The 12959-nt window shown below is 41.8% G+C and overlaps 1 protein-coding gene and 1 long non-coding RNA gene across 7 annotated transcripts in view; one reads left to right on the plus strand and one right to left on the minus strand.

Moving 5' to 3' along the window:
• The window catches only part of LOC112154185 (protein shisa-6), a 122688-nt gene extending 111279 nt beyond the window's left edge, over positions 1 to 11409 (minus strand). For all 6 annotated transcript variants that reach the window (XM_024284945.2, XM_024284941.2, XM_024284940.2 and 3 more), the window contains exons 1-3: positions 11280 to 11409; positions 10286 to 11140; positions 7958 to 8118 (exon numbers count right to left, since the gene is read on the minus strand). In XM_024284945.2, the coding sequence (XP_024140713.1) occupies positions 7958 to 8118; positions 10286 to 10797 (673 nt within the window). In that variant the 5' untranslated portion in view covers positions 10798 to 11140; positions 11280 to 11409. The remainder of the gene's footprint in view (positions 1 to 7957; positions 8119 to 10285; positions 11141 to 11279) is intronic.
• LOC112154187 overlaps positions 11328 to 12959 on the plus strand; it is a 3094-nt gene continuing 1462 nt past the window's right edge. Inside the window, exon 1 of the long non-coding RNA XR_004949725.1 lies at positions 11328 to 11450. This is a non-coding gene — a long non-coding RNA (uncharacterized LOC112154187). The remainder of the gene's footprint in view (positions 11451 to 12959) is intronic.

Genomic DNA, 12959 nt, shown 5'->3' on the forward strand with positions numbered 1-12959 from the left:
TTAACTGTAGTTCAAAATATCATTGGATTAGGTCTTTAAATCCTCACATATCATTGTAACAGTATACCTATAGAGGATCTTTTACATCAATTTGACTCAGACCAAAATAATTGGATCACATCATATTCATATCATTTTTTTTAAATGTCATAGTAATTGTGCCACAAGATTTGACTGTTTTCATAAAAATCTGTTCTAAATGAAAACAGTCGAGACTGAAGGAGATTAATTTTTGTACAATGGGAAGAACAGCCAGAGGTTGTCCTCTAAATACACCCTAATTTTAAAATTGACACTATGATAACGGCAGGAGTTATAAAACATGTTAAACTTTTAGGTTTTAGTATGGGAATAAAGACACAGCGTTCTTGTACACTGTCAAAATGTGCACTAAATGACTTTTACTGTGTCATTTCAAAACTCTGGCTTTAATGCCTTAAACAATTATTCACTGATTCTTCACAGGTTGCTGAAACCTATCAAAGTAAGTTTAGGACATAGGCAAGGTGCCTATATATATATATATATATATATATATATATATTGTCTGGACCCCAGGGAGAAAAGTTGAACCTGTTTGGTTGTAACTAATGGGGATCCATAATAAATAAATAAAATAAATATACATATATATATATATATATATATATATATATATATATATATATATACATATCTATAAAACAATGACACACATTTTCAATTTTGCAATTAATACGCCCTAAACTTTAAAACATTTTATTTCTTTATGCCTAAGCATGAAAAATCATTTCAAGAAAAGTCATTCAATAAAAGAATTTTACCTTCAGGGTCAAATTTGACCCTGACTGCATTTAAGGGGTTAAGCCCGCCCCTTTCTTCCCATAATGCAATGATGCAATGGAGCAATTCCTCCTGCACGCTGGGCCATAATTAACTCCAAACCACGGGGAGATGCTGTTGGGTCTCCCCTGCACACCTGGAGCACACCCCTCCGAACACACGCACGTGCACTGGGGGGAGCTGAAGGCTCGTAATGAGGTCTGATAATGAGACGTAGGCTAGCAGGCAATTAGTTTGAGTGTTTAAGAGGTCCACCACACGTGCACTCAGGAGGACGCCGCGATTAAACGCGCTGATGCAGCCAGCACACAAATGTTATGTATATCAGGGGGGTGATGATCGCTGGGCCGCTCGACACAATGCAGGAGTTCAACCTGTAACTGCATATGTGTGTGTGGGAGTGGATGGCCCACTCAACATGATTATAAAAGTGCGTTTTGGCACAAGAGACGAGTCACACTAATTACAGTTAGTTATGGATGCAAAAGAAGAGGCCGGACGTGAGAAGTTTTCCACCGATGAAGGTCACATCACAACAGTTTAATCGCTCCAAATATTATTCCATCATGATGACCTCTCATCGCCTGACCTTTAAGCTGGAGAGTTTGCCCATCTCAAACACAGCAAAGTGACTGCTCCAACCCTCGGAGGACTGTAACTGCAGGAGCTCAGGGAGATACAGATCCTCCTGCAGGCGGTGGCGGTGGCGCGCGGTTTTTCCGCCAATACTAGCAATGCAGCCTCATCACAGTTGGTTAAACTGAGACAGGAAAGAGCGGGTCTCTGCACAACCTCCAAACTATATTTCATCATTCTGCACATTAGGAAAATGTCAGAGAGGTAAGCAAGCAGTGCGTTTCAAAAAACAAAAAAAAGAAAGGAAAAGGCAAATCTTTGCCTGCAGTGTGCGGTAAATAAATCAACTTCATCTGCAGAGAGCTGCAGGCCAAAGCGTATTACTCAGTGAGTGGTTATTGTTTACTTTAACCAACGGCGAGCCTCTGGAAAAGAGTCTAGTCCTCCTTTTCAAGGTCTGTTCCTTGTTGTGGCTGCGGGGCGCTCCGTGTTTACACCCCGACCTAAAAGAGAGTCTGAGCCCGACAACAATACAGACCGGATTGGAGTAAAAATAGCAGCCATCGCGCACGGATCATATTATGCTGTCTGAGCTGCTTTTGCTACCGGCTCACAAAGTAAAATGTTGGGAAAGTGCAGGGAAGTACCAAGGGTACGGTGTCAGCGCCTAAAATACCGTCTCAGAGGAGGCGCTCGGCGAGCGTCCATGTACCCAAATACATAAACAAATAAACGATTCTTTATTTGATGAGGATCAAAGGAAAAGCGGACGTTCCTCTGGGGTCCTTCACGAGGTCTCGGATTTAAAAGTGTCTCAAAGAAGTCTTCGGAGGCCCGCTTGTGCCAAATGCCTATTTGGAAGCGCATGATTATGCGTTTTCTACGAGAGTGAGTGGCTACAACACATTAGGCACGCTTTGGTCCTGGCTGTCACTGCCTTTCATGTGCGGCCCCGTCAGGGCTGCGGCGCTCCCCCCATGGACGGGCTGCAGAGAGCTCAGTAGTCTTCACTTGACTGAAATTGTGAACGCCACCGCCGACCTCTACTGCCTGTGAAAAGCATGCAAGGTCAAACTGCAGGCGGCCCGCCACGTCCACGTGCGTGGCTTCGAGGCGAAGACGCGGCAAAGTGCGTGACAGATGCGCACGTGCAAACATGCAGAAAGAGCGGGAGCTGGAGAACAAAAGGCTGCAAAAACATGCAGCATGTTTTATTCAGAAGCAGCTGTGCAGCGACGGCATGCAGTCTGCAGCTCCGCCTCGGCCTGCACACGTCAACAACAGTCTCATTTTACACGCAGCTTCATATGAGGTGACTTTAGAGGCAGCTGAGGTCTCTCTGATCGGCCATATCAAAATTGTTTGCCTTCAGGGATACATTAGAGATACATATGAGGTCAGAAACCACCAATAGAAGCTCCGGCTACTCACTCCAGCTCAGAAAAACTAAAACACAATCATTTTCAATTAAATCCATATCTTTTATATCTTGTTGGAGATTTTCCAACCCCAAAAACTCAACCATCCTGTTGGGTTCAGAGTACCGTATTTTCCGGAGTATAAGTCTCAGTTGTTTTCATAGTTTAGCCAGGGGTGCGACTTATACTCAGGAGGGACTTTGTGTTTAATTTTTTATACATCAATATTTGTTATTTACTGGTTGTCTTTTAGCACTTCTTTCCTCTAACAGCCACTAGAGGGCGCTGCATCTGAGTATAAGTATTTGCTACTGACAGCATCAGAAGAAGAGTCGTCCAAAACAAACATGGAAGAGAATCTGATTGTTTTCCTCTTAAACTTTGACATTGTTCTTATACAGATCAAAAGATTAGCATTCTTGTATTTATTTGTTTTTTAGCTACACTGAGCTTGGCGGATTTGTTCTGAAAGGTCACACTTTTCTCATAAAATTACGACTTATACTTTAGAGCGACTTATATAGAGTTTTCTTCTTCTTGATTAGACATTTTTTGCTCTTGCGACTCTGGAAAATACGGCCATTTAACTGGAAAGGTTCAGTGAGTCTCTCGTCTCTTTACCGTTTCCTCAACAAATGAGAGTGTAGTTGTTGTTGTTGTTGTTGTACGCCACACGTATTCAGGTGTGTTTGTTTGCCAAAGCAGATGCCTGATTACTAAGTTCCTAAGTTTTATTAATCTATATAGAGCCTTAAAAGGACATTGGTGTAACAAGGCGCTGTACATTAAAAGTTCAAAAAACTTTTATGTAATATAAACAACAGCTAAAATAATAAAAAGAATTACAGACAAAAAGTATTAATAGGTGACATAAAAACACGAGTTTTGGTTCTGGGGGATTCTTTACTGTTCTTTAAGGGGTCAGCTCAAGAAGTGAATTAGAAAAAAGAAACATTTAAACAGTTTTAACCCTGAAAAAATACATCGTAAGCTTCTAAAAAATAATGACTGGCATTAATTCCCCCGCATGTCCAAGAAGGTGTTAGACAATCTTTCAAATTCACAACTCAATCGTTGACGCAATCAGGGTCATTCCGGCAGTTTCTGAGCAGAATAGATATTGGCCCAATCAGAATCTTCCCTTCTCCCTTCCCCTTCATTTAGCCCTCCAAATGGAGAGTTATGAAAAAATAGTGTCATCACATTCGTCGATGACGTCACCAATACTCGCCGGTCCGCTAGCTTTAGTGCAGAGTTTCCAGCGCTTGAATTTACGTAACAATTATAGCTTTAAAAAGGTCATGCTACAACATAGTCATTACTCTATAAATGTAAACTTCTGTGGTTCAGAGCGCACCCATGTGAAGAAAAGCGCTTCTCAGCGCGATGCGGTTTTGCCTCGTGACGAAGGGCTTTGTATCCCTCCGCTTGAAGGGTGAAATAAAAAAAAAACACACTTGCAAATAAACTGCCCCTTCAAATGGAGATGAAGGGAGAAAGGAAAAATTTGGATTGGCCAAAACCTTGTGCTGATATGTATCCCTTTTTTGTAGTGAAGTGCTAGCACAATCAGCTAAGTCACATAGATCACGTTAACTGTCAAAAACGTGTGGTAGATTAAAGGGTCACCAAATCCTAAATCCACCTTTTTTGGCTGTTGATCTCTATAAATGGGGCTTTAAAAGTGCTGTCTGTTGGTCATTGACACATTTTTGATAAGATAAAATTGTTTAATTCTTGAAAATATAGTCAAAAACCACCGGTGTGCTCCCCCCTACAGGTTGAATCGAGGTATGACAGTTGAATTTTGTGATTAGTCAAAGCGTTTAAAGTCCCGTCATTTCAGAAGTTTCATGTCATGATCTTCAGCTCCAGTAATAGTAGTCCAGTTCCCCAGTCCCACCACTCTGAATGGATTTTCACATTTCGGTTGTGGGTGGAGTCAGCCTCCAACTTCCCTGTTTGGTTACCCTTTAAAGTCTTAATTCATCTCCGGTTGAAGGGTTAAACAACACAGTCTAATCTCCTGACAATGCAACTTTGTCTTTTGTAGAGGAGGTGTCTCAACCTGAATATCTCCACCACATACTACTGAATACACTCTTTTTGGTGTGTACAGATAATATCTAAGACAGGGTTGTCAAACTCAACTTATCTTGGGACCACTAAATCTGGCTGAGGCTGGGCCGTATGGGGCTCCAGTGGACGCAAAAATATGTCTACATCTTTGGTCCATTGACTATATCTTTGGTCCATTGTCTATGTCTACTGAACAAGTTTATTGAACATTTGTTCATGTCTATGTACTAAGTAATATCTCCTGCATGTCCTGTGAAACAACAGCAGCTAATAATGCTAGCAACTGTTGCTAAAGAGTTTTCTGACGACCAGATCCAACAACAATAGCAACTGCAACGTTTTAAACACAACTTGGGGGTTGCAAATGGCCCATTGGCCACCAGTTTCAGACCCCTGATCTATAGGGTTTTTTAATGGATGTTAATGGGTGGAGCTCTGGGAATTGTAATTTTTGGTGGATTTAAAACCAATTTTGGCCTCAAAACTTTTTTTTCTCCTGTAGTCAGAAGGTTAAGTCGATTCTAGATCCATCTTGGCAAATGATTTGAGTTCTTGTAGCCGTGTCTCCATACATGTGAGGAAGTGTGAAAGCTTCATGGTTCAGAATGCAGGATGACTCACACTCGGCTCAGACGCTTTGAAGCGTGCACCTCCAAAATCATCTGGAACTAAATCCTACCAATCTAACAATTACAGGACACAAAAACTGTAAACCTGTAGGACATGCTGTGTATTTAGTCACATTAAGGAACACAGGCTGCGGCGTGTTGCTTTTCCTACAACGTTTACACGTCCAGGCTTTTTAATTTTTTGATGGGTGGAAAGCAAGAGGGGCAAAATTAAAGTTGAAACATCCACTAATCACAACGGCAGCTGCAGAAACCCACACCTACAGCCCTCTGTACATTTTGTCCGAGTGCATGCGAGGCCTGACACATTTCTCCTTCCATCTCAGCAGCTTCTTTGTAATATCTCATTATTTTCCATCTGTGTTTTTCTCCCCGAGTGTCTTTGCCTCTCTCCATCTGATAACGACTACCCCGCCCGAGAACCTGCCGCTTCCTGGCCTCCTGCTCCTCCGACACGCACTTTTCAGGCCATTTCAGCGATTTACGCTCCCCTGTCTGCTCTCAGAATTGCCAGGTTAAATCATGCCGTGCATTCTGGGACTGATTCATCCCCTGACTTAGTGAGAGGTCGTCACATCCAGCCTGTCAGAGTCTGCGGGCCGTGCGATCCTGCCAGCCTGTAATTATCCCCGCTAACGGGCCCCTCTTTTTTTTTTGCTACTGTCACTCTGCCTTCTCGTTGCTCTTTTGCCCAAATGGGATGATTACAGGATGTTACTCTGGAAACGATACAACTGAAAGGGTAAGCGCAGCGGGAGCTGTTTATCAGGAAGTTCTGTAGAGACGGTGGGTATACAAGAAACACACGTGTCAAAGTCAAGGCCCGGGGGCCAGATCCGGCCCTCCAGATCATTTTATTTTATTGTTATTAATGGCCCGATCTTATCTTGCACTTGTAGAAGTTTGATGAAATATATTTTTATGGAAATGGAAATCTTGAAAGTTATTTAAGTTATTGCAGCTTATTGAGCTTTTTCATAAGCTCTCTGCTCAAGTCCATTCCGATGCATCCACTTGCAAACAAATAGATCCATGAACGTCTTTGCTTTCCTCGTTTGAGCTGGAATCTGGATAAAAACTCCAATAACTCCCATATTGCTCGCCATTTTTGTTGCACCACTAATTGTGTGAGTAAGTTAGTAAGCATTCACACTATAGTGATTCTCCTGCTCTTTTCCGCAAGTTTTGTGGCCCATAAAAACTCAATCACACTTTCAGAGATTTCAGCAATCTTGGTATCAAAACGTTCAGCTCGTTCAGGACATTACCGCTTGTATTTTTAGTTTTCAGACACTTGATGAAATAATTAGCAAAACATGCCACATAGGAGATGGATAAGAGAGTCTTTAAAAGTCAAAAATTTAAGCAGATTAGCAACAAGCCTTTAAATATATTTATGGAGTATGTTTTCATCCTTTATATTAATTTTCAAAATAATATTTTAGCAACATGCTAACGTTCTTGGCTAATTAGTCTACTGGAGTTTTGTAGGCTAATTTAGAGGTTAGCTTCTATTTTAGCAACAGGTTAATGTTTTTGACTAATTTAGGTTACTGGGGAATTTTAAGCTATTTTGGAGTTTAACTAGTATTTAAGCAATGTGCTAGCTTTTTTGGCTAATTTGGTCTCCACTGAGGCTTTTATGAGCTAATTTGGAGTTTAACTAATATTTGAGCAACACGCTACCGTTTTGGGCTAATTTGTTATCTACTGAGGTTTTTAAAGGCTAATTTTGAGTTTAATTTATATTTTAGAAACAGGCTAACATTTTTGATGAAATTAGTTTACTGAGAAATTTTAGACTATTTTGGAACTTAGCTAGGATTTAAGCAACGTGCTAGCTTTTTTGACTAATTTGGTCTCTACTGAGGTTTATTTTATGCTAATTTGGAGTTTAGATAATATGTGAGGAACAGTGTTGTTTTGGGCTAATTTGTTATCTACTAAGGTTTTTAAAGCTAATTTAGAGTTTAGCTTCTATTTTAGCAACAGGCTAACATTGTTGACTTTAGTTTACTGAGGAATTTTGGACTATTTTGGAGTTTAGCTAGTATTTTAAGCAACAAGCTAGCTTTTTTTGGCTAATTTGGACTATACTGGGGGATTCTGGGCAAATTTGGAGTTTAGCTCATATTTAAGCAACACGCTAAATATTTTTGCAAAACTGCCATGTAATTGGGATTTTTAAGCAATCTTACTACGATTTTTTTTTTTAATTTCAGCGCATATTTCATACCTCTTTAACAAAATTTCTGCTTTTCTCCTTCAGAATCTACCAGAATTATGTTAATCATGTTAGCAATTGAAAAATTACATAAAATCAAAGAACATATACTCTGGAACTCTGGTGTTAAAGGGTTAAACTGATACATCAGACCTGCAGTCAAAGACATAATAAACAACTTCTGAGGCTTTACCATGCTGAACCCTTACCGTGGTTGGATTTGGAAGAGTGGACGGGGGTGTAGTGGTTCTTAGACGAGGTTCTGACCGGCGTGTTGTCTTTGGGTGAGCCATTCATCGCTGCAAAGTTCTCGCAGTCGTATTGAGAAATGGGAATGGGCCCCTGCTGCCTCAGAATGTCTGCAAGGGCTCTAGAACAGAAATGTAAAAAGTGTTAGAACACATAGCCAACAGGATGCTTGGTGGGGGGGGGGGCTCTGATCAGTGCTGGCTGGTTTGGGTTTTTCAGAACCGTACTTCTCACATCTGGAAGTGCGACTGCTTATTTGCAAGAGAAACAACTTTGGATGTGCGAGCAGCTTGTCTAATTGGGTTGAATTTGAATGTTTTTCAGGCCGCACCAGGTGCATATGGAAAGCTGCAGCCCTCCAGGGGGAGGGGCGGGGGCAATGATGATGAAAGAAAGCTGTAAAAAAAAAGGAAAAAATGTTTGATTATTCTAGCATCGCCTCCAAAAGAGGAAATCAAATTACTCTGGCTGCGCTGCATCTGAGCTTTTTGTAAGACAAATGCACGAGCAGGGTAACCTTTGCTTTTATATTCATATTCTACCTCCACGCCCGCCCCGTCTTTTCCTGTTCCTTATTGAATGTGCGGCGGAGCGTGCACATCATCCGCCGTTCATACGGCTTTAACGTTAACACCATCCATTATTCACAGTCTTAAGATTGCTCCGGTGCTGAATAATGCATCCCATAAAAATAAAACCATTCAGTCCTGAGAAGAAAAAAAAACATAATGCGAGTCAGCGTTTGCTGACTGCGGCGTGTGACCACACCATGCACTTATGTACAGGAAGAGTTCCTGTCAGAATCCCCACCTGAGCTCACCGAGCAGCTATGGTGTTCGTGTAACGGGGAGGGGGGGTGAAGTTTCTGGCTGCCTCCACTGTTCGTCTCCTGGACTGACAGTCTGGGCTCAGATTCAAACATGTGAGCTGCATTTTATCTGCAATAAAATTAAGAAACAGCAGCTCGCCCCCACACTGAGAGCAGCGATCAGCCCCCACAGTCACTGGAGCGGCTCTTTCAACTCATATCAGGATTTTGATCGCTTTGGGCTTGAGGGCTGGAGTCCGTCTAAGCAGATGTGTGCAAAAATGTTCGTAATCTGTCAGAAATTAACATCTGAACTAAACAATGCAACAGCTGAATCTTAAGGAAAAGAAGAAACATTTTCTGTCCTGCAAGAAAAGAAATGATCAATAAAGTTTTTCAATATCAAAATATTATTGGTTTGAGAAAACATGTCTTAGTGACTATATATATTTATTTTATTAAAATAAGAATACTTAGTAAGAGCATTGTTCTTACTCCATTGGTTAATTTATTTTTTCTAGCATTTTTTTTTCAAAATGATATATATATATTACATATTTTTAGAGATTGTTTTTGCAGTGCAGTTTTTCTTAATGGAGGGAAAAATGACCCTAACATTTGTCTTTTTTTAATTTATTGTTTTTACTCCATTGGCAAATTCCTTTGCTTATTTAAGAAATATTATCTAAAGTTTTGTGATATATTTTTTTTACTTATTTTGGGGATCCAGTTTTTGCAGTGCAAAAAGACTAGAGCTGTAACCATTTTTTTTATTTTGATTTACTTACTGGCAGATTATGTTTTTTTTGCATATTGAAAGAAATGGCTCAGATGTAAATGTTATTTCTGTTTTTGCAGTGCAGATGAGCTTTAAAGCTGAAAACAGCAGACTCTAACACCCTCAAGACTTCCCTCCCAGATAAGTGTTACCCTTTAATCGATTGTCACTTTTTTTGATTATTTAAAGAAAATGTCTCAAATTTTCAGAATTTTTGACTTATTCCACGAGGTCTGTTTTTGCAGTGCAGAGGGGGGAGGAGCCTAACACCCACAAGATTTCCCTCCCAATTAACATGTGACCTGATTGATTTTTTTATTGATTATGTAAACAAAATGTCTCAAATCTTTAAGAATTGCTTTTTACTTATTTCTTATTATTTCATTTTTTGGCAGTGCAGAGGGGGGACAGAAGACTAAAACAGCAGACTCTAACACTCCCGAGACTTCCCTCATAATCTATGTGATTATTATCTATATTGTAATACCATCTTTTAATATACAATCTATTGGATTATTCTAAGAAAATTGCCCCAATTTTTACAAATGTGAAGATTTTTTGACTTATCTTTACGGGTCTGTTTTTGCAGTGCAGATGGGACTCTAACCCTTGACCTTTGAACTTACTGTCTCCTTGTCTGCCTGGGTTTGCTCAGCTTGCTGGTGCAAAGAGCCCCTCCCCTCCACCTGCAGCTGCACCCACCTGTGAATGTTCATCTCCTGGGGGGGCTCCGTGGCTTTGTCGTAAGCCACTTTCACGGACACCCCGAGCACGATGATGAAGGCTATGATCCCGCAGGTGATGTAGACCGCCGTGTTGGTCTGGTCCATGCTCGGGTCGTACACCTCGGTCGGGATGGGCGAGGGGGCGGCCGTCTGCACCCACGGGGGGGTGATGTAGTTGTTGCAGGACTTCTGGTCCAGTCGGTCCTTCTTGTACTCGCAGCAGAAGCGCAGGTAGCACGTGCCGCAGCAGTACCGGTGGTCCGTGTTGTTGCACTCGAACTTCTTGTCGTACTGGCCGCTCACGTCGTAGTAGCCCAGGCAGGTGTCGTGGTTGCTGGGGGGCGCGGGCGGCGTGGTGACGGTAGGCACCGCAGTGGCTTTGGGAGCCTTCCTGGGGGCTTGTTTGGGCTTCTTGCCCCCCGTGGCGGCGCTCAGGACGCACAGCGGATCCAGGTAGATGAGCAGCAGCAAAAGGTGGCTAATCCCCATGGTGGCGCGGACACACTTCAAGTTTAGTGGAGTTGGCAAAGACACTTAAAAAAAAGAAAAAAAAAAAAAAATGAAGAGGGGCTCAGTCCGAGCCGCCCCCCGCGCGCGCTGCGTCCTGCGCAGCAGTCATGCTCATTACAACTCTGTGCACACAGTTGTCAAGGACATTCTCTGCTGTTACTATGCAGTGGACACACTCGAGCTCATTGCGACGCTGACAGGAGCGCACATTGCCTGCGCGCCGCCGGGCTGCGCGCGCTCCCCGGGCTGAGCCAGGCGTGCGGCGGCGCGGCGCTGTCCGAGGTGCTGAAAACGCTCCGCCGCGCTGGGAGGTAAAGTTGCTCTGCGGGGAGAAAGAAGCCGAAACAGCTGATTAGCTCTGCTCCTGACGTCATCCAGTCACTGTGCAGAGTGTGGTCACTCTTTTCTTACACTCTTTTTTTTTAATTTCATCTCAGAATCCTCTTAAAATTGCTGCCTACCTGTGTCGGGATCCCCGGCTTGGACTTGCTTCCTGTCAGGCTCTCCGAGGCTGAGGAGACTCTCCGCGCTCCTGCTCCTCTCCGTCTCTCTCCCTCACTTCTCTGGTTGTCCCCCCTCCCTCCGTCTCTTACATCACTTCGGTATTGGCGTCAGAACTCAGCCAAGTATCGGTAAATTGCACTCCTCCCTCTTCTTCTTCTTCTTCTCCGCCTCCTTCTCTTTCTCCTCCTTCCTTCATGAATGTGAGCAGAGCTCAGCAGAAGATGGTGGTCAGATATCACCAGAAACATGTTGGGTCTGCAGACAGGTCAAGGAAAGACTGACACAGATTCATCCGCTTGGATAGGAAGAGGGTGGGATTCCTATAAGGTTTGCAACGGATTAGAACAAAATGACACTGAAGAGCTGATGATGATGATGATGATGATGAAGACCTGCAGGCTTTCATGCTTAAAGTCGTGTTTTTTTTTGTTTTTTTTTTTTGAGTTTTTAGCATGTATGTGTGGAGTTTTTCTCTAATAAGAAATCATTCTGTTTTTTTGCATTTCTGAGTATTTCTCCTTTTAAATCAATCAAAATGTCTTGGACAGACTCTGTTTGAATGAATGATCTTCTTTCCATCAACAGCTCTGCTGCACATGCACTAAACCCTCATCTGTTCCTAGTGTCTAGTTCAGGTTCTGGAGAAGAGAAGATGGTATCTTCACATTGACTGCAGTCAAATGAGCCGCCGTTCACATTTCTGTGGTCAAATCAGCATCACTGGATTTTTGGTGTGAGTTTCATCCAATACTTACGGTAGCAGGACTGAGAACGCTGGAAAATCTCCACCAGACTCCACGGAGCTTCTTGATGTGACCACGGAAATGTGAACGGCGGCTCATTTGACCGCAGTTGGAAAGGATTGTAAATCAATGAAAGAGCATTTTGATGTTAGCTTTGATTATTTTATCAAGAACTCTGAGAAACCAATGATTGAATGTATTGATCACAGTCAATAAACATTGGAGAATTAGCTAAAAGAGTCTTTGGTGAACTGGAAGGAGAAAGAATCAGGATTTTGGAGGAAGTTCTGTCCATGAAGATCTTCACTTCCTCGTCCAGCTGACATCCGGATCAGAACCATACGGCTGGACATTACCCATATAGATGGAAGCTTTTATGAAGCAGCTAATCATATAAATCAGGAATACACATAAAAACGTAGTTTGGAAAAAGAGTCATTAGTGCTGTAGAAACAAGCTTCCTGCTCCATTCTGATGCATCCACTTGAAGTCGACTAGATCCAAGTACCTCATGTGTCAAAGTCAAGGCCCGGGGGCCGGATCCGGCCCTCCAGATTATTTTATTTTATTGTTATTAATGGTCCGGTGATATCTTGTGCTCATTTATAACTTGTATAATTTTGACAAAATATATTTTTATGTAGAGTAAAATATTGAAAGTCATTTAAGGTTTAAATTGATTTATTCTGGGATAATATTCCTGACTTTTTATTATTCATAATTATGTTTTAAAAACTAGCATTCGGCTAGCTTTATGTACCGTTTTGGTATTTACTAAGATTTTTTAGGCTATTTTGGAATTTAGTTAATATTTCAGATACATGCTAGCTGTTTTAGCTAATTTAGGCTTTTTTTTAAAGTTTTTAGGTTATTTTCAAGTTTTGCTATTTTTTT

The sequence above is a fragment of the Oryzias melastigma genome, linkage group LG19, assembly GCF_002922805.2.
Source record: "Oryzias melastigma strain HK-1 linkage group LG19, ASM292280v2, whole genome shotgun sequence".
NCBI lineage: Eukaryota > Metazoa > Chordata > Actinopteri > Beloniformes > Adrianichthyidae > Oryzias > Oryzias melastigma.